The 25,273-nt window shown below is 41.6% G+C and overlaps 1 protein-coding gene and 1 pseudogene across 9 annotated transcripts in view; one reads left to right on the forward strand and one right to left on the reverse strand.

The window, feature by feature from the left end:
- The window catches only part of PDE4D (phosphodiesterase 4D), a 1,060,501-nt gene that overhangs the window by 1,026,487 nt on the left and 8,741 nt on the right, over positions 1-25,273 (forward strand). For all 9 annotated transcript variants that reach the window (XM_075932865.1, XM_075932866.1, XM_075932867.1 and 6 more), the window contains 5 exons: positions 10,294-10,387; positions 14,637-14,809; positions 17,501-17,599; positions 17,690-17,854; positions 21,351-21,450. In XM_075932865.1, coding sequence (XP_075788980.1) covers positions 10,294-10,387; positions 14,637-14,809; positions 17,501-17,599; positions 17,690-17,854; positions 21,351-21,450 — 631 coding nt within the window. The remainder of the gene's footprint in view (positions 1-10,293; positions 10,388-14,636; positions 14,810-17,500; positions 17,600-17,689; positions 17,855-21,350; positions 21,451-25,273) is intronic.
- Positions 20,017-20,191, reverse strand: LOC112543514 (U2 spliceosomal RNA; annotated as a pseudogene).

Raw genomic sequence — 25,273 nt, forward strand, 5'->3', positions numbered from 1 at the left:
GGCTGCCTATGCAACGTTTAAAAAAAAAGTAATTAAAATTATTTAAAAAAAAATTTTTTTAACAGAATCATGCTGTGCCCTTTTTCAGATAGGAAAAAGCTGCTCCAGAAAGTAAAGTTGGAATATTGTACCATATGCTGAGGAATGTGTGATTAAAGTGATCAGATTGAGAATAATGAATGAATGTATGGCACATACTGGTTTTTATTAGCTGAATAATAAATTATGAATGGTATGTTTAAGAAGCATTTTCTGGTTTTGTGTGTGTGCGTGAGAGAGAGATCTTATTGGTTAAGGTTTTCTTTAAAGCACAAAGAGACTGAAAACTGTCTTCTCCTAGTATTGAACTACATTGAATATTGAGCAATTTCAAATAATTTTTAACCTGTAATACTGCTAGCAAATAAAATTAAATCAGCTTATCTTTTATGCGGGGCTTTGCATTGATTAATTAAATCAGTATGCTAAATTGCACACAGTGCAGAATCAACTTAGTATACAATTGCATTTGGGCTTTATATGTATTTGCATATAAAAAACCTGGATTTCCTCATCAATTTTGTTCATGGTACATCTATTAAAATATGACTTCATCACCAGACATGCAGCTTACAGTATTTTGAATAACATTCTTACTGTGTATTCATTCAAAATGAAATAGTCCAGTGCAGGATCTAAATTGCTTTGCTAAATATAATGTAAGACATTGTTTTCATCTAGGACAGGATTTCTTATGCTGTGTTGTATTAATAATAAGATAATCACAGCTTTGGCTTAGAATCTTAAAAATGGAAAGTGGAAAATCCCAGAATTTTAACAGGATATTCTCAAATATTTTGTTCTGTCATCTGTGAAGATAATGTTTTCTGTTATGCCAGTTAGCTGGAGTCTCTTATAATTTATCAAAAACTAAGTTGAAATTATTTACCATTCTCCTGAGTATATCTAAATGTTAATCATTTTAAAAAATCTTTCAGAAATATTTCTTAGATAATCATAGTTACTTATATTGCTCCTCTTTTCTAAAACACAGATGTTCAGTCAGTTTTCCATCTCTCTGCTGAAGTCTTTAAAATGGGTAGATCTGTTGTTAATTGAATTTTGCCAGGCAATATAATATTAGCCAATTAGACATAATGGAATATGTCTTCTTTGCATGGTAGCAACATACATTGTATATGGACAATGGTTTTAGCTAAGAAGCTGCATAAATATTTGAACACGGTTTTGATATATTTAGAAATACTTTGCATAATGTTTGTATTTTGGGGAAATCTGACAGCCATAAAGATTTGATCTTCTGACAATAAATATTTATAGAAATTAGAACATTTCTGAAATTCTGAAGAAAAGAATGCCCACGATATAGTGAACCATAAAATGTTTAAAACTGTTATTGGCTAATTGCTTTACATATTTCTGTATGCTTTGGACAAGGTCATATTTTGTTAAAATATTTTTGAGAGATTGAGATTTTGATTGTACCTGTGGACTATTCCTACATAGGTTACCATGAGTATCTTTTTTTGCACCAATGAATGTAATTTGTCTCAAAGGTCAGATATATACGTGATTCATATCTCTTTAATGTGTATATAAAAGCTTAAGCATGACCTTGAGGTTTATTAAAAACTTGTCTCAAATCTAAAATCTTCATTCAAGCAAGACTCCTACTGAAAGGTAGCTTGGATTCATAAGGACTAGGAATTAGCTTGTAGGGACAGTCGATACTAATTAGATTTTTTGTCACATCTGTTTGGTTGGTTTTTTTTTAAGATTTACAATATACTGCAATAAAATTAAGTTATTTTTTAATTGTTTTAATCAGTGTTCCATAGTAGCATTGTCCATGAGACCATTGACACTGAAAGATTGGAAGGGCTGTGTCAAATTTGTCCAAAAACTACTTGTTTCTACTAGCCACAAATTCTGTCTTGTTGCAGGAAGATGTAGTAGACTGAAGCCATTGATACAGCCCTTGAACTGCAACAGAATTGCTGTGTAGGTGCCCCCATATATTGTTGGCAGGATTCGGTGTATTCAAACACAGTTCCCTGCACAAAACCCATTTACTAAAGCTTTGTGCTGAGGACAAGATTATCACAAAAACTATGTGAATGTTTTTAAATCTTAACTACCAAAAGCTGTATATATTAAATTAAACACAAAACTATAAAATTCTTTTGAACCCAGTTACCATGCTTGAGACTTCAAGGTTCAACCCACTATAAATATAACCCCAGAGAAATGTTATGTGTATGTAGTAGATGTTGATTGAGTACATTAACACTTCAAGAAATTGTTAACATTGTTCAAAGAACCATTATAGAGTGTTTGCACAGAGTACTAGAAAAATATCATTTGTATTTTATCTCATCCAATAAAATAATGTTTGAATAAATTCTTAATAAAGTAAACATACACACAAATGAAAATTCAGTGAAATTTGAAATATGTATTCCAGGCTTCAGCCCAAAAGAAATTAAAATGACTAGGAAGCTCCAGAAGCTTCTAACCCAGGGGTGGAGAACCTCTTTTGGGTCAGGAGCTGCTGACCCATGGAAAAATCTGTCGGGCCAAGGATAGTAGATTTTGTGTGCTCCTGCCCCATGAGATGGAACAGCTGGGGTGTGGGGGTGGAGCACCAGTGCAGACTCCCCAATGTTGAGGGGGAGCCCCAGGCCTCAGGGGCCAGATCCAGGCATGCCTTAGGTTCTCCACCCTCTTCTAACCCAAAGACCATCCACAGTTTGGAGATAACCACAGTATTAAGGGGGGGTAGGGAACAGTCCTACAAATATCTGTGTATGTGCATTACTTTATACACATGAGTAGTTCCACTGAAGTTTATAGGCCTATCCACATGCTTTAAGTTAGGCAGATGTACACATTTTTTCAGAATGATCAGAAGTGAAATGTGCAATTGTCCTGTAACATTTTTGTGGCCTGAAGCTAGATATTTAGCATTACTTGACTATAGTGTTTGTGCTATAATTTTCTATAATAATGAAAGGGGGAAAAACAAGGTCTAATAGAAACATGTAAGAAGTGAGATCAAAGTTTCTGCTGTTTTTAGAGACTTTTCAGTAATTGCGTTGTTGAACCCTGTTGGTATGACATCAGTCTCCATTGTGTCAATGCATGTTATTGACCTATTGAACACATTGCAATGGGGAATTCCCAATGGAGAATATCATAGCATATGCATTCTTCTGTCAATGGACTTTAACAATCTGAAAGGTTTGATATATCAGTTTTGCTTTTAAAAAAGATCTGGAAGATGAAGTGAGTAAATTCCTCTCCTAATTCTCACTTGTATACCACATTGTTGTATGCATAGGTCTGCCAGAACCTTTGTTCTTTAGGCTGAGACGTCAGCTACACTGTATGTTGTAAATGTGTTTTAGGAACAATAGATTTTTCATATTATGAATTTTAAAAATAATATAAAAATGTGCAGTAGTTGGTTTGAGATTTTTAAAATATAACTTTCTAACCATTTTACCACTATCTAAAATTTAAAATGATAATTATTTCAAATTTTGATTGACTTTTATTTGACAGTTTGAAGCCTCAGAGTTTTCTCAAACTGGCGGATTTATTTCTTTAATCATGTATGCGCAGTATCTAGAAATTTAAAAGCACTTCCTTGCTGATCAATGTACTATTTCTGTAACTTACAAATCATCAGGGAATAGACATTTTAACCAAGTTACATACACTTAGAGAGGCTTTTACTGGCAGGCTGTGAAATGTATACCATGCTGACCCGCATCCTGGCAAGAAACTATGTAATTTAAACTAAGATCTTGCAGTAGGCCATGTGAGCATCAAGTACAGTGTCATTCTAAAGCATCAATGCATAGATGAAGAAATATGCTATAATCTTATGCTGCAGGGCAACATAATTTGCTTGTCTTTTTAAATGTGAATTCTTAGCCCCAGATGAAGTCAGTGGGAACTCTGTGAACCCAGACCATGGTATACAAAGAATGCCATGATAACATCAACAATTTACAAACATAGTTTCTAAAATATTTAATAATATTCAATCACTGCATGAGGCATCCTGGAAGAAAAGGTTTCAATGACAGCATGTAGGAGGTGGGGTAATTTTTGTAGCCTGCTTTTCCAGATAAATGACAGAAAACAAAGAATAGGATTAATTATCAATTTTCAGAGGGCCAAATGTTTACGGTGAGGTTGTCATAATACGCCCCCCCCCCTTTCTTGTACCCCTTCGGGGTTGCTTGTCCAGCGATTAAAGCCCACCGGGGTGGAGTGGGGGGTCCGGGCCCACCCTCTCTCTGGACCCCAACCCAGGACCCTAACGTCAGGAGCGTGTCTCCTGACGGTAGCAGGCGGGGTGACGACCCCCCAAAACACCTGCTCTCGGGTTCTGCAGCCCACCCTGGGTCGTTACCACTCCGCCGGTCAATTACCAGCCTGCGTACTCAGGCCGGTCTCCCTCCTCCGTACCTTGCTCTGCCCCCCTCTCCTCTGGATTGTCCTTTTTATCCCCCGGTCCTATGCCGGCGCCCTTTTCCCCCCTCACTTCTGGGCACCCCTCCCTATTCCGCCCAGGAGCGCTGGTGACGTCATCGCCTCCCCCAGGCGCGCCCTGATGACGTGCCAGGTCTCCGGCTCCCGGCCATGGTGGCGGTTTCTCCACCGGCGCCCGCTGCTTGCGACACTGGCAAGTGGCGGGGTTGCTTCACCCCGTCACAACTGGCCGCGGCGGCGGTTTCTCCCACGGCGCCCGTGGCTTGCAGCGCTGGCAAGTGACGGGGTTGCTTCACCCCGTCACAGAGGTTCCTTAGAGACATGTTCTGGGGCCAACATTGTTTAATATTATGATGATATGAAAAAGGAGGTAACGAAAGTGAAATAGGAAATGTTTGCAACTAATTAATACAAATTAGGTGACTTAATCATGGCTAGCAAATATTGTGAGTTGTTTATAAAACACACAAAATTAGGTGAAATGGTAGCACAACAGATGAGGCTAATGAAGAGCTTAGGGATAATGGTAACATAACAAATGGGACTAAGGATATGGAGTTAGATATTACCATATCCGAGGTAAAAGCCAAACATGAACAGCTTAATGGGAGTAAATCGGGGGGCCCAGATAATCTTCATCCAAGAATATTAAAGGAACTGGCACATGAAATTGCAAGTCCATTAGCAAAAACTTTTAATAAATCTCTAAACTCAGGGGTTGTACCATTTGACTGGAGAATTGCTAATATAGTTCCTATTTTTAAGAAAGGGGAAAAAAGCGACCCGGGTAACTATAGGCCTGTTAGTTTGACATCTGTATTATGCAAGATCTTGGAAAAAAATTTGAAGGAGAAAGTAGTTAGAGACATTGAGGCTAATGGCAATTGGGACAAATTACAACATGATTTTACAAAACGTAGATTGTGCCAAACCAACCTGATCTCCTTTTTTGAGAAAGTAACAGATTTTTTAGATAAAGGAAATGCAGTGGATCTAATCTACCTCGACTTTAGTAAGGCATTTGATACAGTACCACATGGGGAATTATTGGTTAAATTGGAAAAGATAGGGATTAATATGAAAGTTGAGAGGTGGATAAGCAATTGGTTAAAGGGGAGACTACAGCGGGTTATATTGAAAGGTGAACTGTCAGGTTGGAGGAAGGCTACTAGCGGAGTTCCTCACGGATCAGTTTTGGGGCCAATTTTATTTAATCTTTTTATTGCTGACCTTAGCACCAAAAGTGGAAGTGTCCTGATAAAATTGCAGATGACACAAAGTTGGGAGGTATTGCCAATTCAGAAAAGGATCGGGATATCATACAGGAAGATCTGGATGACCTTGTAAATTGGAGTGATAGCAATAGGATGAAATTTAATAGTGAGAAGTGTAAGGTTATGCATTTAGGGATTAATAACAAGAATTTTAGTTATAAGCTGGGGACACGTTAGTTGGAAGTAACGGAGGAGGAGACGGATCTCTGAGTCCTGGTTGATTATAGGATGACTATGAGCCACCATTGTGACATGGCCATGAAAACGGCTAATACGGTCTTGGGATGTATTAGGCGAGGTATTTCCAGTAGGGATAAGGAGGTGTTAGTGCCATTATACAAGGCATTGGTGAGACCCCATTTGGAATACTGTGTGCAGTTCTGGTCTCCCATGTTTAAGAAGGATGAATTCAAACTGGAACAGGTACAAAGAAGAGCCACTAGGATGATCCGAGGAATAGAAAACCTGTCTTACGAAAGGAGACTCAAAGAGCTTGGCTTGTTTACCTTAACCAAAAGAAGGCTGAGGGGGGACATGATTGCATTCTTTAAATATATTAGAGGGATAAATACCAGGGAGGGAGAGGAATTATTTAAGCTTAATACCAATGTGGACACAAGAACAAATGGATATAAGCTGGCTGGTAGGAAGTTTAGACTTGAGATTAGACGAAGGTTTCTAACCATTAGAGGAGTAAGGTTCTGGAACGGCCTTCCAAGGGAAGTAGTGGGGGCAAAAGATCTAGCTGGCTTCAAGATTAAACTACATGGGTTTATGAATGGGATGGTTTGAGGAGATAACATAATCTTGGTAACTAATTGACCATTCATTATCAGCGGTAAATAGGTCAATGGAGGGATGGGAGTTACTATAGAGAACTTTCTGGGTGTCTGGCTGCTGAGTCTTGCCCACATGCTCAGGGTTTAGCTGATCACCATATTTGGGGTAGGGAAGGAATTTTCCTCCAGGGTAGATTGGCAGAGGCCCTGGAGGTTTTTCGCCTTTCTCTGTAGCATGGGGTACAGATCACAGGATTCTCTGTATCTTGGTGTCTTCAAAACTATTTGAAGGCTTCAATATATGAGATATAGGTGAGAGGATTATTCTAGGAGGGGGTGGGTGAGATTCTGTGGCCTGCATTGTGCAGGGGGTCAGACTAGATGATCATAATGGTCCCTTCTGACCTTAAAGTCTATGAGTCTATGAGATGAAATTTCATGACAGATGAAATTCAGTGCTGACAAACTCATGTTAATATATATATTGGAATAAGTAACTTGAATTGCTGCGTATTATTTACTGTTCCTTATAATACAAGGACAGGTGTTTATACAGCCGGTCCCCGAGTTACAAACACGTTATGGACCAAATGCTTGGCCGTAACTCAGAATGGTCGTAACTTGGAACCCATTGAGTAAACACGGATCGCATTCATAACTCGGAGCCCGCATTTACGACCGCTTTGGTCGTAAGTGCGGATGGTCATAAGTCGAGGTGGCTGTAAGTTGGGGACCGGCTGTATAATTACATTCTGTGGCAATAAATCTAAAGCTTCTTTTTTCATAATGTATAATTAATCTGTGGAACTATAACTGCCACAAGATATCCTCAAGGCTGAGAGTTTATTAGAATTCAAGACAGAAATACAGTAATTCCTCATTTAACACGTGCCCACTTAACACGTTTTCACGATAGCACAATTTTTTTTGGGGGGGGGGACGTTTTTCAGATAACACAACCGTCCCCAGAATAACCCAATTTCCCCCAGCTGGTCCATCACCGGCAGCTGCACAGGGCTTCCCTCGGCGGATGCCTTGCCCCCTCTCCTCTGCCCCCACTTGCAGGCCAGTGGCTGAGTTTCCCCTTGCAACAGACACCACCTCTTGAAACGCAACCCCCATCTTTTCATTATTTTCAATAGGAAAATTGACCCCGTATAACACGTTTTCACTTAACACGATCATTTTCTGAAACATATCTTTAGTGTTAAATGAGGAATTACTGTACACCTTTATATGGATAATAAGAATATCCAGTTAGAGGCTTTGGCAGCAATTCAAAGAACTTGGGGCTCTGGCTGCTGGGAGTTTGAATTGCTGGACCTTTGCTCCCTCTTTCCCCCCTCAGAGGGCCTGCTTTGAAGCCTCTGCCATTACCCCTTGCCAGAGACATGGTCGTGGTCTAAGTGATCATTGATCTGATCCAGTGGGCAAGTCCTATTTTCCATTGCTTAAAAAGAAGTAATAAAAAACCCCCACTGCAACATGGCTTTGTTATGGGTTTAGAGTAAAGAAGAGATACTGGTATATTTGATCCTTCCTAGAAAATATCTGAGCTTAGTCTGAGCTATTTAAAAAAAAACTTGAGAAAAATTGTAAAATGCATAGTAATAAACCATATGGAAAGCGTGAGAGTATGTTTATGATAGAGAACTACAGCAGAGAGTTGTTCAAAAATGATGGTTTCCCATTCCTTAGCACAATTAAAGTGTGTTCCTCTGTGTATATATAAAATATAACCGATAGGATAAGTCTAGACTACAGGCTTTTGTCGACAGAGGCTTTGTCAACAGATACTATTGACAAAGCTTCTGTTGACAAAGAGCGTCTAGACTACAGCCAGTTCTGTTGACAAAGCAAGCCACTTTGTCGACATGAGAGTGTAGACGCAAAGAACAGTGTAGATGCAATAACGTCTTCTGTCAACAGAATTCTGTCGACAAAAGGCATTATTCCTCATAGAATGAGGTTTACCGCCGTCGACAAAACTGCCAAGTTCTGTCGATGTTATGTCGACAAAAGTCCACTTTTGTCAACAAAACCCTGTAGTCTAGACACACCCTTAGTTATTTCTCTCCAAATTTAAAATTCTGAAGACTGAAATAATAAAAATAGTTACAGTCATAGAATCATAGAATCAAGGGCTGGAAGAGACTTCAGGAGGTCATTAAGTCCAACCCCCTGCCCAAAGCAGGATCAGCCCCAACTAATCATCCCAGACCAGGAGCAACCTGAGGCCGGCTGCGGCAGCTGGCGCCCCAGGCGGAAGGCACAATCGGCACCCCCGCCTGCATGGCCGTCAATGGCTGTGACCTCATCATCCGGTGCCAGGGCGCCCCATGACGTCATCATCAGGCGCCCCGGGCCGGTGGCGCCCTAGATGACTACCTAGTCTGCCTATGCTCACGGGCCGCCCCTGTCCCAGACAAGACTTCATCAAGCGGAGACTTTAAAACCTCTATGGATGGCGATTCTGCCACCTCCTTAGGTAACTCATTCCAGTGATCCACCACCCTCCTAGTAAAATAGTTTTTCCTAATATCCAACCTAGACCTCCCCCACTACAACTTTAAAACGTTGCTCCTTGTTCTATCATCTGTCACCACTGAGATCAGCCTCTCTCCATCCTCTTTGGAACCCCCCTTTAGGTAGTATCACACACTACACAATTTTCCCTTCTGTAGACTAAATAAGCCCAAATCCGTCAGCCTCTCCTCATAAGTCACGTGCTCCAGCCTCCTAATCATTTTTGTTGATTTCTGCTGGACTCCAGTATGTCCAGGTCCTTTCTGTAACAGGGAGCCCAGAATTGGACACAATACTCAGATGTGGCCTCACCTGCGCCGAATAAAGAGGAATAATCACGTCTCTAGATCTGCTGACAATGCTCCTCCTAATGCGTCCTAATAAGCCATTAGCCTTCTTGGCTACCAGGGCACACTGTTGACTCATATTCAGCTTCTCATTCTCTGTAATCCCCAGGTCCTTTTCTGCTGAACTGCTGCTTAGTCAGTCAGTCCCCAGCCTGTAGCAGTCCTTCCTAAATACAGGACTCTGCACTTGTCCTTGTTGAACCTCATCAGATTTATTTTGGCCCAATCCTCCAATTTGTCTAGGTCACTCTGGACCCTATCCCTATGCTCCTGCGTATTTACCTCTCCTCCTAGCTTACTATCATCCATGAACTTGCTGAGGATGCAATCCATCCCCTCTTCCAGATTATTAATAAAGATGTTGAACAAAACTGGATCCAGAACCGACCCTTGTGGCATTCTGTTTGACACCAACCATCAACCAGACATCAAGCCATTGATCACTACCCTTGGAGCTTGACAATCTAGCCAGCTTTCTATCCACCTTACAGTCCATTTATCCAAACCATACTTCCTTAACTTGCTGACAAGAATACTGTGGGAGACTGTGTGTGGGGGAAACAGTGAGAGACCGTCAGGTATGCACGTGCTTGTGGTTACATTTTTCAGTAGCTGACATGGACCGAATGTCTCTGACACTGAATCTTTGGAGAAATATCTGTTTTAAAATTCTGCCTTCTAACCATGGAGAAGTTCTGAAGTAAAGCAATATTATTTTGCATTGTTCTTTTTACAGTTCATCTCTCAGTCTACTTTATCTTTTAAATGCAATATATTTATTTATTATAAATAAATTAAATTTTCTCATTCTAAGTTAACCATTTCTTGACAGTTAACATGCTTTTTTCTTCTTTTCTTTTCCAGTTTAAAAGAATGCTCAACAGGGAGTTGACCCACTTATCTGAAATGAGCCGATCAGGCAATCAGGTCTCAGAATATATATCAAATACGTTCTTAGGTAAGAATATTATGGGAGTGATTTATCTTTTTAGTAGTTATGTGTTTTGTAAATTCCACTGTTCAGTATTTCGATGCAGAGATCAGGTCTCATAGGCTATGTCTAGACTGCAGGCTTCTTTCGAAAGAGGCTCTTTCGAAAGCATCTTTCGAAAGAGCCTCTTTCGAAAGATCGCGTCTAGACTGCAGGCGGATCTTTCAAAAGAGAAATCCGCTTTTTCGAAAGAGAGCACCCAGCGAGTCTGGATGCTCTCTTTCGAAGACGGCATATTTACATTGAAGAACGCCTTCTTTCGAAAGAGGAACTTTCGAAAGAAGGCGTTCTTCCTCGTAAATTGAGGTTTACCGCCATCGAAAGAAAAGCCGCGTTCTTTCGAAATAATTTCGAAAGAACGCGGCTTGAGTCTGGACGCAGGGGAAGTTTTTTCGGGAAAAGGCTACTTTTCCCGAAAAAACCCCTGAGTCTGGACACGGCCATAGATAAAATGATCTATCCTGTATACATTGTTGCACATATACATTTTGTGTTGCTGCTCTGTTCAGAAAGTTGTTGAGCGCTGTAGTAAAGTATTCTGGTTAAAAACCTATATCTATGTATTCCCATGCACTATAGTAGTTAACATGAAATAATCTTACAGATTACAAAAATAATTGAGGAGGGATTAGTATAGTGAATTGCTTAATAGATTTTAAAATTATCATTGCACTTAGTACCCATTTTGCCCAGTGAAGAAGTTGTACAATTATATGGTGAAAGCTTTGTTATCTGGTACTCATGGGAAATGGGGGTTGACGGGTAATTGAATGTGCCATGTAGCAACACTTATTTCTCTCGTCCCACATGCTACCAGCAGATCTAACTCCCAGCAGCTTGAGGTAGTCTGAGGGTGAAGGAGGTGCCTGCTGATGACATCAGCCAACAGTGCCAGCTATTAGAAGCACCACAACCGCTGGCTAGACAAGCTTGATGCGCCTGAAGATGCAGCAGTATTGTGGCTGAGGGCAATGCCAGTTAACAATGTTTTCCAGATAACACAGTGCTGGATAACAAAGCTTTCACTGTACTATAAAGGCATCTTGATCTGATGAAAATTCATAGCAAACCCAAACTCACTAAATCTCTCAGCACGTGGTGCATTGGCATTCCCCATTTACAAATAGAGTGTGTCTAGACTACAGGATTTTTTTGAAAAAAGTGGCCTTTTTTCAAAAAAACTTCCCCTGAATATAAACTGCTGCCACGTTCTTTGGAAAGTACAGGCAGTCCCCGGGTTACGTACAAGATAGGGACTGTAGGTTTGTTCTTAAGTTGAATCTGTATGTAAGTCGGAACTGGCGTCCAGATTCAGCTGCTGCTGAAACTGATCAGTTTCAACAGCGGCTGAATCTGGACGCCAGTTCTGACTTACATACAGATTCAACTTAAGAACCCCAGGCTCTGCAGACCAGGGGGACGGGGAGCAAAGCAGAGCAAAGCCGCGGAGCACGCGGGCAGCGGACAGCCCAGACGGTTTTCTTTTCAGTTATTCACTGTTTCAGTAGAATGCCCAGATTCACCTGCACAGGAAAGTTATCTGTCTCTGTGAGAAGTGGAGCTCTATTGTACAGTTTCAGAAATATTTAAAAGCTGAGGATAAGGTTGCCTGAGGAGATGACCCACTTAGAAGATGCCTCTCACATTCTCCAACTGAAAAGACTGAGCTATCAGCATCTTTGCATGATTTCATGTGAAAAATTAAGACTCATTTTGACAGGAATAAGAAAATTCAGCTGTCTGCCTTTCACATGTGACCTGCAGCTTTCAAGCAGAATAAGCTCTGGAGAGACAAACACTTTGAATCTATTGAGAATGAATGTTGTCTTTCTGTGGTTGGCATCCAAATAAAAAAACAATATTTTCAAAAATAAAGGAAATTCAAGTGGGTAATCTCAGTTACAGAACTGTCCTTAAATATATAATAATCAGATTATTAATAATTAGATAATAGATTCAGAACAATGATGTGTGGAAGGAAAATGTTCATATATAAACAGTGTGATTAACCAGTTCTCTTTCAGATAGATAACGTACGAGGATCTAGCAGCCAATACAATCTGCTGTAAAAACCACATCAATACAGGAAAGTTTCTCAGTTTAAACTTTAAAAAGATGCTCAGTACTCATACCATTAGCTTCCCATATTTAAAAAAATATGAGGAAATCCCATGGAATTCCACAGCAGTTCAGAAACCTTTTGAACAGACACTTCTTTTCACTTGAACTAATCTGACAACTCAGTTTATAATCCTCCCTGTTGATGGATCTAAACTTTGTGCATATGGCTGAAACCATAAACATCAAGGCATGCACACGAGTCACTGCTCTTCATCTGTTATGTCTTTGCAGCAGTCAAAAACTCTTCTCCCCTTCCTCCTTTGCTTTTCTGATTGGTCAGAGAGTGGAGCGGAGGAGAAGGAACTCTGCTGCAGGCTAAGAAACTTGGTAACATTTTCTTTGTTGCAGTGATTTGTTCAAAATTCTGTGCAATTTCCAGTAAATGCAAACTCCTGAAAGGTAGACAGTAAAAACTGCAGAAGCAAACACAGCAATACAGAGATGGCATTGAATTCCCTATACAATTTCAGTTTCTCCAATAAAGATGACCAGCACTAGAAGAGAAAAGATATTTGGACTTTTTTGGGAGCGGGGGGGGGGGGGTATCTGTATGTAAACATATTCACGGTCAGAAAGTTGGTTGGCTTGTTTTAGAAGTGTGTTTTTAATTATTTTCTGTGATAATTTTTGTGTTAAATTATCAGTCCTTGATTTTCCTGGTTGTGCTGGACTAAAGAACACGTGGTTGTATTATATTACAAAAGATAAGCTTGAGAAATTGAGAAGGACACATTTTTAATCAGACTGTTTATAACATTATTTGCTTAGGGTGTTTGTTTGTTTGTTTGTTTGTTTGTTTGTTTGTTTGTTTGTTTGTTTGTTTGTTTGTTTGAATGAGTGAGTGAGGGTTTGGTTTTGGTTTTTGGGTAGATTGTTTTGTTTAAAAATTGGGAGAAAATACCTCTGATTCAATTACTTTCACATGTCATACTCTTTCTCTTCAGTTGAGGTGTGAAAATGACATGTTTTTCAATTCACCAGTCATAAATCAAAAACAAAAGATCAGGACTTGCTATCCCTCTTATTTCTAAGAAAAAAAGAAAAATGCTTTTTTAAATCTTTTCATATCTCCTTTTATGTATCATAAGGAAGCAAAAAGACCAAAACCACTTTTTTTTTCTCTGCATTGTAAGCCATATTGCAGGTCACTTAGGCTAACTTGAAAACCTTTAACATTCAACAATATTCCATTGATTTAAAGCACAAAAGGAAGGGTTTTTAATGAAGGGAGAAAGTTCAGATACTACTTAATTAAATTAGTATATATAGGAAAAATAGATTTAATATTTAAATCTTCCAGGCTTCATTGCTTTCCAGCTGCTTGAAGTTGTGCAGATAAAAATAGCACTGTGGATGGGTTTGGTTGGAGCTTGGGTTGTGAGACCCACCTCCTCTCAGAATCTCACAATCCAGGCTCCAGCCCAAATCCCAAACATCTACATTGCAGTTTTATAGCCCCATAGCCGATGTCCGTGAGCCTCAGTAAACACAGGCTGCCTTCAAGCTGTAGCTAACAGGGCTTTCAGATTCTGGCAGTTCAGAAACCATGGGCAACCTGATTTCCTGGCTGCTGTTTCCAGAAGTTTGAAATGAAATTTTGTTATTTTTTCATTCCAATTCAGAACTGTATTATTATTATTATTATTATTATTATTATTATTATTATTATTATTATTATTATTTTATTTTGTAATGTCCCATGGAAAGACAATTCTACTTTTTGGCCAGGTCTACTACTTTCTTTTTATGAAAAAGATTACCTCCTTACACGATGTTAGGAGAGGATGGACAATGCAGCCACAAATTACGCTCAAATCATGCTCTTCAGAAACGGAACAACCTTTAGAATAATTAAATAACCTTTTGAATAATGCAGTGTTCTATAAAGTTGAACTTAGTTTCTTGTTCAATTGCTTTTAATTTCTGATCATTATTAGTCTCCATGTTTGGCTCAAAAAGACACAGAATGATAATAGAAGAATTATAGTGTACACAAAATCAATCTTAACCACTAAGAACAACAAAAATATGTAATTTTATAAGTATAGGGAGTGACTGACCTTCAGAATTATTGTTTTCTTTCCTTTCTTCAAAGACAAACAACATGAAGTGGAAATCCCTTCTCCAACACAGAAGGAGAAAGAGAAAAAGAAGAGGCCTATGTCCCAGATCAGTGGAGTGAAAAAATTGATGCATAGCTCCAGTTTAACAAATTCCAGTATCCCCAAATTTGGCGTTAAAACGGAACAAGAAGACATTCTTGCCAAGGTAAGGAAGATTTAAGCTACCAAGGCCTGAGAAACTTATCATGCAATTTAATTAACTTGTGAGGTTGTCAAACAAACTATAGTGTATTACCCCATACTCTTTCCACAGCTTTTGTTTTCAAGGGCTAATACCAGATTCTGATTTCACTTAGGCAAGTGTAAATCAGGAACACTGAAAACTCTGAGGCTGTCTACACATTGGCACCCTTTTCTGGAAAAGGGATGCTAATGAGACACTTCGGAATTGCAAATGCCACGGGGGATTTAAATATCCCCCGCGTCATTTGCATGAACATGGCTGCCGCTTTTTTCCGGCTCGGGGTTTTGCCGGAGAAAAGCGCCAGTCTAGATGGGATCTTGCGGAAAATAAGCCCTTTTCTGGAAGATCCCTTATTCCTACTTGAAAGTAGTGTAGACATACCCTGAGTGTATAATATATTTCTGTTCCAAAAGGAGCACAGTGAGGGGGTTTTCTACTGGAGGAGTACTTAATGTAAAATAAATAAGCATTGCGTATGTGGTAATAAGGCCTTTATGTATAAATCGTATCAGCAACCTAAATATCAAACTTTCATTTGAGCACTAGCAAATAATCAAAATATATAGCATTGGTATCATTTTGAAACTCCACAAATATATATACCATTAGCTGCATTATTTCCTATTATACAATCAATTACATCCATTTTTAAAAGTAAAATTTTCCCCCAGAATATTGGATCATGTATTAGTTAGACTGCCCTTGCCATAACTCAGCATTTGCCATAAATTGAGTATTCGTTCACTTGCAGATTTGTGCATTTTCAGATATGTTTATCCTTGTTTTTAGGAACTTCCTCCTTTATCTGAACATTCTGCTCCTCAGAATACACACAATATGTGAGCTAGGCAGTAGAACTGAAGCATCTCTGAAGGTTTCCTTCTAGTTCAGTGGTTCTCAAACTGCGGTCGGTGGACCACTAGTGTTCTGTAGCTGCCTTGCAGGTGGGCCGCAGCTCAAGATCAGCCCCCATCAATCTCTCCCTCCCCCTGCAGCAGGGAATCCTTGCTGGAACTTGAGCCCTCTCTTCCTCCCCGAGGTTGCAGTGCTAGCACCAGCTTCCTGCTGAAGGGGCAGGGGGAGAATGCCCTGAGTCTCCCCACTGGATCTGGCTCACAGGGAACAAGTGGAGCCAGAAGTGGCTTCATGTGCTGCCACTCCCGCTCTTCCCTTCCCCTCCTCCCTTCACCTGGGGGAACAGCAGCTCATGGACTTGCTGCCTAGAAGCTTTTCCTGCTGCTCCCATTGGCCAAAATCCCCTCATGCCCAGACCCCGCACCTTCCTGCTGAGACCCCTCAGCCCACTTCTGCACCCTCCCTACTGGCCAGACACTCTACTCCTAGCCTGCTCCTGCACCCTCCCTTGCTCCTGTCCTCTTCCCCCAGCCATATACTCTACTCCCAAACTGCTCCTGCATCCACCTCCCACCCAGATCTTGCACCCACACTCTCCTGTACCCCACCTCCCGCCCAGATCCTGCATCCCCATCCCTATCCCACTCACTGGCAGTCCTATCCTGCACACTGAACCCCTCATTTTGGGTCCACCCCAAATCCTAGTGGGATCCACAAAATCCACTAAACTTGGAACCCCAGAAGAATTCATCTGGTCTATGAGAAGCCCTGAACATCAGTCCTCCCTGTTCCTCCCACTCCTCCCCCCGCCCTCACTTTGGGGCGAGAGTGCCAGGGGAGTGAGATGTCTCAGTCGGGGGCCACATCAGTGAGGGCTGGGCAGTTTTGAAGGAGTTTTTTTTACTTGTCATTTGTATGGTCTCTGGCTGATTTTTCTGTGCTTCAGTGGCCCCTGACCCACTCCTGCTATAAATATAGAGAATGTTGAAACCTTTTGTGTTGGAAATAAGTTAATATTTTACTTTATTTAAAATGAAGTTTGGTAAAGTAACATGAGAAAGTTAAATCCTTAATCTGCTTAATAGTTTCAATTAATATTCTCTTTCTTACTGGTAAATTAAACAGTCCACCCTAGCTGTAGCAGTAGCAAAATGGCTTGGGCATAATCATGTAATTAATGGCAAGTTTCCATTAGCAACAGGTGATCCAAGGAAAAGTTTGCATTAAGTGGTATGGTCCACAGGCTAAAAAGTTTGAGAACCACTGTTCTAGCTGAAATTTGCCATTACTAGGCAAAATGTATCATAACTAGCAAATTGCATGAGTTCAGCTCGTTAAAGCTACTGTAGCATTTCTCCCCCCAGAGCAACCTGCTTAAAAGAAAGACACTACCTGTTAAAATCTAGAAAATTGGTAGCTGCAAATTCAGATATTAGCAAGTGGGTTGGTAGCAGCAGCATTCATTGTTTCAGAGGGGTCAGGATATTCTTTTCACAAGTTTCAGAGGGTTAGCCATGTTAGTCTATTTCAGGAAAAAAAATAAAAGTGTCTTGCACTTTAAAGGCTAACAGATTTGGACATAAGCTTTCAGGGGCTGGAGCCTGTTACGTCAGATGTAGCTTATGCCTAAATACATTTATTAGTCTTCAAGGTGCTACAGGATTCCTCATTATTATTTTACAGGTCCCAACCAGTTTGCAGCTTGAATCTTCATTCAGTTGTAGCTATTTCAAACAAAAAATAAATGGAAAATTAAGTATTTGATTGAAAAGTTTCTGTTGCTTAATTTCGTTCTAGGAACTAGAAGATGTGAACAAATGGGGCCTGCATGTTTTCAGAATAGCAGAACTATCTGGAAACCGACCTCTGACGGTCATCATGAATACCATTTTCCAGGTGAGCAATATGGAAGCAGCACTGGTACTCTTTGTAAATCAATTGTTACATTCCATATTTACTTAATTGTTTCCCCCTTTCTTCCTCCAGGAACGGGATTTGTTAAAAACATTTAAAATTCCAGTAGACACTTTAATAACTTACTTGATGACTCTAGAAGACCATTACCATGCAGATGTCGCATATCACAACAACATACATGCTGCAGATGTTGTTCAATCTACCCACGTTCTGCTATCAACTCCAGCTTTAGAGGTAATTCTACACATCCATGGAAAAGGGGAGAGGGAAATACATGCAAAATAGCAAAGATTCTTCTAAGATAAATATAAATGATCCCTGTGCCTATAATACAATGGTTTTTTTTTGTAATATAGTTTCCTTTCTTTTCTAAAGGAATGTAGTGAAGACCCTACTTAGATTTACTTACTTAGATTTGTCCAGTGACTAGTGCTAAATCAACCACATCCTGTTGGTAACATGATAGTTTTGATCATCTACTTTTAGCTACAGGTTGTGTCCTGTCATTTCCCATATTGAACTCTCATTGAAACCAATGGGAATTATACAGCAAAGGAAATGACAGGATGTGTTTCCCTAAGTAATATTATGCAATATTCCTTTTCATTTTTACATTTTTCTGTCCACAAGGCCACATTTATATTTTTCTGCTTTTCTAAACTGAATTTCTCTAATATTCCCTCCACCATGAAGCTTAAAATACGCAGGAAATATTCCCCCCATACATTAAATCCGTAATGGTATGGGTTGAACCTCACAAATCCGGAACTCTTTGAGTATGTCTAGACTACATGGCTCCGTCGATGGAGTCATGTAGATGAGTTTACTAGACATAGGAAAATGAAGCAGCAATTTAAATAATCAACGCTTCATTTACATTAAAATGGTCTCCGCGCTGTGCCGATCAGCTGTTTGGTGGCACAGTGGGGCAGCCTGGACGCGCCGCGGTCGACAAGGGAAACCTTTGTCGACCGCTCTGGTAAACCTCATTTCACAGGGCATAATGGAGTGGTCGACAGAGGCTTCCCTTGTCGACCGTGGCGCATCCAGACTGCCCCGCTGTGCAGCCAAACATCTGATCAGCACAGCGTGGTGGCCATTTTGATGTAAATGAACTGGCGATTATTTAAATCGCTGCTTCATTTTCCTATGTCTGGTAAACTCATCTACATGGCTCCGTCGACAGAGCCATGTAGTCTAGACATACCCTTTGGTCCGGCAACATCCGTGGTCCAGCAGGGCCACAGATGTTGCTGGATCAAAGAGCTCCAGAGGTGGGAGCATGAGCCAGCTGAGACAGCGTGAGCTAGGGAACCCTGGCTAGGCCAGCAGTGTCTGGACCAGGGTGATGGCCGGGGGAGCTTCCACCCCGGCCAAGTAACCCCTAGTGTGGCTGGGGAATCCCGGCCCCAGCTGGGAAACCACAGCTGCAGTGGGTTCTGGTGGCAGGCAGCCTGACCAGGGATCTCCCCCCTCCTACCCCTCTCTTCAGCAGTAGGGAACCCCCGGATACCTCTGATGGCAGTGGGGCCAGATTGGGCAGTCTTGACCACAGAATCTGTGGCTGAAGCGGGGCTGGCAGAGGTGGGCAGCCCCAGCTGGGGAACCACAGGGAATTCCCAGTGGCAGCAGGGCTGGCCCTATCACCAGGGTGGTGTGGTTGGGCGATCCCAGCTGTGGAACTCCTGGTGGTAGTGGGGTTGGGGGAGGCTGGGTGGCCCCAGCCTAGGAACCCTGGAGAACACCATGTGGCAGCATGGCTAGCAGCAGACAGGCTGTCCCACTGGGGACTCCGGGAAACCTTGGGACAGTGTGTGGGCAGCAGGGTGGGGAGCCTGTGCCAGGTCAGCGTTAGTGGGGCAAACAGCAGGGCAGGCAGCCTGAGGGAGAGGAGCCTGGGAACAGAGCAGCCAACAGGGGAGTACCAACCTCTCCTGATCCAGCAAATTCCCTGGTTTGGGACACCTCAGGTCCTGAGGATGCTAGATCAGGGAGGTCCAACTTGTAGTCTATTGTGTTAAAAAAAACCTCTTGAAATCCAGACTTTTTAAAATTGAATCCTCTTTACATGAGCTGTTTAAAGGAAAGCTTGTCTCTGAGGTGAAAGGAAGTTAGAGAAATGTTGGAATACTTCAGCCCTGTGTCTGAATGCCTCATCCATCCCTTGCCTTCCCTTTGTAGTGAATGAATCTGAAGAGCTCTAGGGATCTCTGAGAGGTCTGTTGGCTCCTAAAAGAATCAGTCCTCTTTGAGAAGATTTCCCTCATGGCAGGAAGAAGGCTCAGCTTCAGTTCATAAATGTGTTACCTCATGCTTCAGTGGGCAACCATATTGATTGTCAGTAACATGACTTGATTTGTTGTCTCAGTTATCCTTCACAGTCTTATTTTCAGCACAGTGTTTGAGTCAGTAAAATACTAATATCTCCTTGAATACTGTTGTTTATAGTTAATTTTCATGACTTCTAAAAGGAGAATCAAAAAGTTGTTGGATCCATACCTTGCAGCCTACAGATATTAAACTGATAAGAACAGATACTACACTTGATCTTAGCCATCATTTGGGAGGAATACTCCCTTTTAACATAGCCAATACATATTATATGTTGATAATATAAGCATGCTTAATGCACCATAAATATACTACCTGGGTAACACCATAGATAGGGCCCTTCCACATTCATAGCCATGAAAAATGCATCATGGATCAGGAAGTCTGGTCTCCCACCATGAAATCTGGTCTTTTGTGTGCTTTTACCCTATAATAAAGATTTCACAGGAGACCAGTGTTTCTCAAATTGGGGGTCCTGACCCAAAGGAGTTGCAGGGCATCACAAGGTTATTTTTAGGGTGGTCATGGTATTGCCAACCTTACTTCAATGTTGACTTCAGAACTGTGCAGCCAGAGAATGGCAGTTGCTGACTGAGGGCCCCGCTCTGCAGGCAACAACACAGAATTGAGGGTGGCAATACCATACCATGCCATCCTTATATCTGCGTTGCTTCTGGCAGCAACTCTGCCTTCAGAGCTGGGCTCCTGGCTTGCAGCTGCCACTCTCCAAGTGCGCAGCTCTGAAGGCAGTGCCGCTACAAGCACCAGTGCAGAAGGGTAGCAGTACCATAACAACCCCCACATACATACACACAATAAACTTGTGCACATATACACACAAATCACAACTCTTTTTTAGCTCAGGACTCCTAGAATTACAAGGCTATGACATTTCAGATTGAAATAGCTGAAATCATGGTATTTATGATTACAGTATTAAAATCTATGACCATGAAATTGACCAGTGTGGGCCATTAATTTGGTAGGGCCTTAACCATAGTGTGTAATAATGACTTAGACCAAAATCTTCAAACCTGGGTAGATATTAAGGTTTAGGTGCCTATCAATATTTAGTGTACTCAGTATATGATCTTGTTTATGGATAGGTGCTGAAAACCCCACATTTGTTTGATTCCATTGAATTTAGGGGGCTTTCAGTACCAAATTTGAAATGGCTTGTATATGTAATAGACTATTTTCCATGGCTTTATTATATTTAACATATATTTAACTTTTTGAAGTACCTGTTCTATTTAAACTATGTTTAAAGAGTTTTTATTTGTTTATCATTTTATTTTTTCAAATATTAGTTTTTAAACTTTAAAAATCAATGCATTGTCCTTCTACTGAAAACGCAGTTTCCTCAGTTAGTAACTGTTTCTATTGTATGATTTTCCAGGCGGTGTTCACTGATCTGGAGATTCTTGCTGCAATTTTTGCTAGTGCAATACATGATGTTGATCACCCTGGGGTTTCAAACCAATTTCTTATCAACACAAGTAAGCATAGGGGTTATTTTTTCTAATATTTACAATTTTCTGCTTGGTATCCTATAAATCATGTACATAGAAAATGCTTCCCGGGTGGGCTGTGTGGTGGCTGCCCAAAACTGAAGCCAGGCTGTGGTGCAGCTACTCCTGGGGCTGGGGTCCCCTGCATCTCTCTTCCTGCTCCCACACCTCTTTTGCCTCTCAGAGCCTCCTGACCCCAACCCTCTGCCCCCTGTCCCCCTCCCCACATGTCACTGTCCCACTCCCACCCCCACCACCTCACTCCCTGCAAACCCTGGTTGCTGGCAGCAGCTCCCCAGGTGGAGACTCCTAGCCAGCCCCGTGAGGCACAGCCTGAGGCAGTCCCTGCCCTGCACACAGGCTGCCTAGGGAGTTGGGCAGGGAGGGCATGTCTTCTTCTCCCCAAGAGGTGGGGGGGGGGTGCTACCTAGGAGTGTCTCTTGGGGATGGTGCCACAGGTGCACACATCCAAAGAAGCACACATGACCTCATTGTTAGCGCACAAGACAAAACTCACTCCGCTCATGGATGGAAAATCTGAGAGGGAACACTGGTGACAGACCCCTATATGAACAAGGAAGCAGGGAGAGGTGGAGCAGCCTACTACCTCCTCTGAATATTAAGTCCAGTGTACCAGTGATTTGTTCTGCCTTGCTCAGCTCTGTGCTACAGTATTACACGAATCCTCCCAGTTTTCTACTAAAGATGAACATGACTTTTATTTTTTAAGATCAGATTGTAATAACTCTACTGAATAGCACCTTGCTCCATGTGTAACCTCATTGATTTGAATGGAACTATTTGTGGAGTAAGACATTATACAACATGCATAAGGTAGCACAGTGTGGATCAATGTAAGTTTCTTTATACAGCACTAGAAGATTTACCCAGTGTTTTTGGATCCTTAACTCATGGGCAAGCTCCATGAGTGCATGTTTCCCAGCTGGACAGGTCCAGGTTTGTCCACCCCATGCATGCCTCAGGCAGTGTGAGGAATGTAGCAAACTGTGCATTTTCCCTTTGCTCACAGACAAAGGGGAACAGCCAGCAATGTCCCCATACAAATTAGAGGTGGGGAGCGTCACTCTAAAGGGTGCCTGGGGGGGTGGGACAAAGGAGGGAGGGCGCACCCCCAGCCAGCCCTTTTTACTAGCCTAGTGATTCTCTTTCTTTTCTGTATGTCTTTATGAGAAGCAGCCCCATTCAAAGCACATCCCATTTCCTGGCACAACCAACCCATACCTTGCTGTAAATTGTGATAAGAAGAAGCTGTACACTGAATGTAGTGGCCCTAGCTCTTACTGTTTAGGAAAAATTCTTGAACAAACAGACAGACAGACAGACAGACAGATAATTGTTTTTGCCATCCCTTTTACAGCAGCTAACCAGAAATATCAAGGTTGAAATTACATTGAGGCTCTGAGAAAGATCAAGAAAATGGAATCCTATCTGTGGATGTATCATTAACCCATCTATGTACCTATTAGTAGACATGTAGTTAATTTCTGCACTTGACTGACTCTATTGCACCAGTGCTAGGATGCCATGATCCTGCAGTCTCAGGAAGGGTGTTCCAGCATTTACTTTTTTGCTGTTATGGGTTCCAATCACACCCTGAACATTATTTGAATTTATTTTTATGTGCTTTCACGGCCTAAGGGCTACCCTCTAGTGAAATACAAATGAGTGACTCATCCATAAGGCGGAGAATTGGGAATGTCACAGACATTTCGAAGCTACATTGATAACAACTGCACTTCCAACAGCTCAGCATAAGAGCAGACTGAACCAGGCTTCGTATACAAAATAGCATTTAATATTAAAACTCTGAAGATGTATAAAACCATTTTCTAGGTGTACTCAATGATAACATGCTATTACGATGGCATGAACCTGCCACAGAATTAGATGAATTTAGGTTAATTTAAGTAAAAGCATTTGGGTCTGGGAATTATTTTTATTGATTTCTGGGGATATTGCTGAATTTTTGTGTGATTACCATTGGGAGACTGGGAGTATGTCTACACTACAACGTTAATTCAAACTAACTTAGTTCGAATTAGTTAATTCGAACTAAGCTAATTCGAACTAACGGATCCAGACTAAAAAACTAGTTCGAATTAGCGTTTTGGTAGGAGTGGTGTCCCTGCCCAAGGTTTGTGGAAGGCTGGAAATGGATGGCACAAGACAAATGGCTTGGTCACTGTCTTTGGTCCATCCCCTCCAGGGTCCCTAGGGTTGGCCGCTGTCAGCAGACAGGCTACTGGGCTAGATAGACCTTTGGTCTGACCCAGGACGGCCATTGTAAGCTCAGGGCTCAGGGTCGGGGGTCTCACTGGACCCCCTTGATTCTCTTGAACACCTGCTCCTGGGTGGCCAGGCTGGCAGCTCTCCTGCCCTAGATGGCCACTTTCCTGTGCCTAGTGCGGAGATCGTGGACAAGGTCCACGATGTCCGCACTAGCCCAGGCGGGTGCCCGCCTCTTGCAGTCCCGGGCAAGGTCCCGGGAGCCACCAGCCTGGTCCCAGGAAGAGGGGGAGGGCTGGGGGCATCAGGTGGGTGGCTCAATCTGTGCCAGGTGCAGGATCTGCTGGCTGGGTGCTGGCAGGCTTGCACCTGGCACGGGCACCATAGCCAGCCCGTGCCCCTTTAAGGGGTCCGGGGACAGGAGGGGGGGCAGAAGAGTTTCCCTGGTGTTGGCCAGAGTGGCCACCAGGGAAACCTGGGGAGGGCTAGCCTCCCACTAGTTCGAATTAAGGGGCTACACACCCCTTAATTCGAACTAGCTAGTTCGAACTAGGCTTAATCCTCATAAAATGAGGTTTTCCTAGTTCGAACTAAGCGCTCCGTTAGTTCGAATTAAATTCGAACTAACGGAGCGCTAGTGTAGCGCCTATGAAAGTTAGTTCGAACTAACGTCTGTTAGTTTGAACCAACTTTGTAGTGTAGACATACCCTAGCTAACTAAAGGAACTGGTGGTGTTATATAAAGCTTTTCACTTCAGTTCAAATCCAGCCCACCTATCTATAGAGTCATTCAGTGACTTATAACAGTGTTTCTCAACCAGTGATACGAGTACCCTTGGGGTAATTGAGAAAAGTCTGGGGGATACGTCAACACAACTGAAATTTGGAGAAAACTGAATTTTTGTTTTAAGTTTTACAGTGCTTTATTATTTTTGTACTTTTACACTAAAAAATGTCATTGTCTACCAGGCTACAATTAAGTTGTTTAAACAAATGTGTTGCAAAGGTAGAAAAAAATGTTGAGTGTCTGAAAACTAGGTACTAGGGGTACTTATAATTTTTTTAAAGGGGTACTTTATAAAAAAAAAGATTGAGAAACACTGACTTATAAGAAACGAGACTGTCATCTTAGTTTAGTTATACTGGACAAGTTTCCACATTACATTTGGCATAATTTGCACTCTTGTTGGCAGAGTAAAGAGAAACCAGGGATTTCAGGACAATGGAGACTGCACAGTAGTATCCCCCCACCAGGATAGCATTCCCTGCCAATTAGGTTGGAAAAGCACTGCTATGGCACTGTATAGAAGTCTATTCTGTCAATACATGCGTTTTATTCACTCTGTGGATAAACAGAGAATGTCAGTCTCCAAAAAGGTTCTCACGGCTGCTCTTTTTACAGATATTAAATTCAGTGGGGATTCTAAGGCTATGTCTAGACTGCAAGCCTCTTTCAAAAGAGGCTTTTTTGAAAGATACTTTTGAAAAAACCTCTCTCGAAAAAGAGTGTCTAAACTACATCCAGTACTTTCGAAAATAAAAGCCACTTTTCGAAAGAGAGCAC

Source organism: Pelodiscus sinensis, chromosome 6 (genome assembly GCF_049634645.1).
Source record: "Pelodiscus sinensis isolate JC-2024 chromosome 6, ASM4963464v1, whole genome shotgun sequence".
NCBI classification, from domain to species: domain Eukaryota; kingdom Metazoa; phylum Chordata; order Testudines; family Trionychidae; genus Pelodiscus; species Pelodiscus sinensis.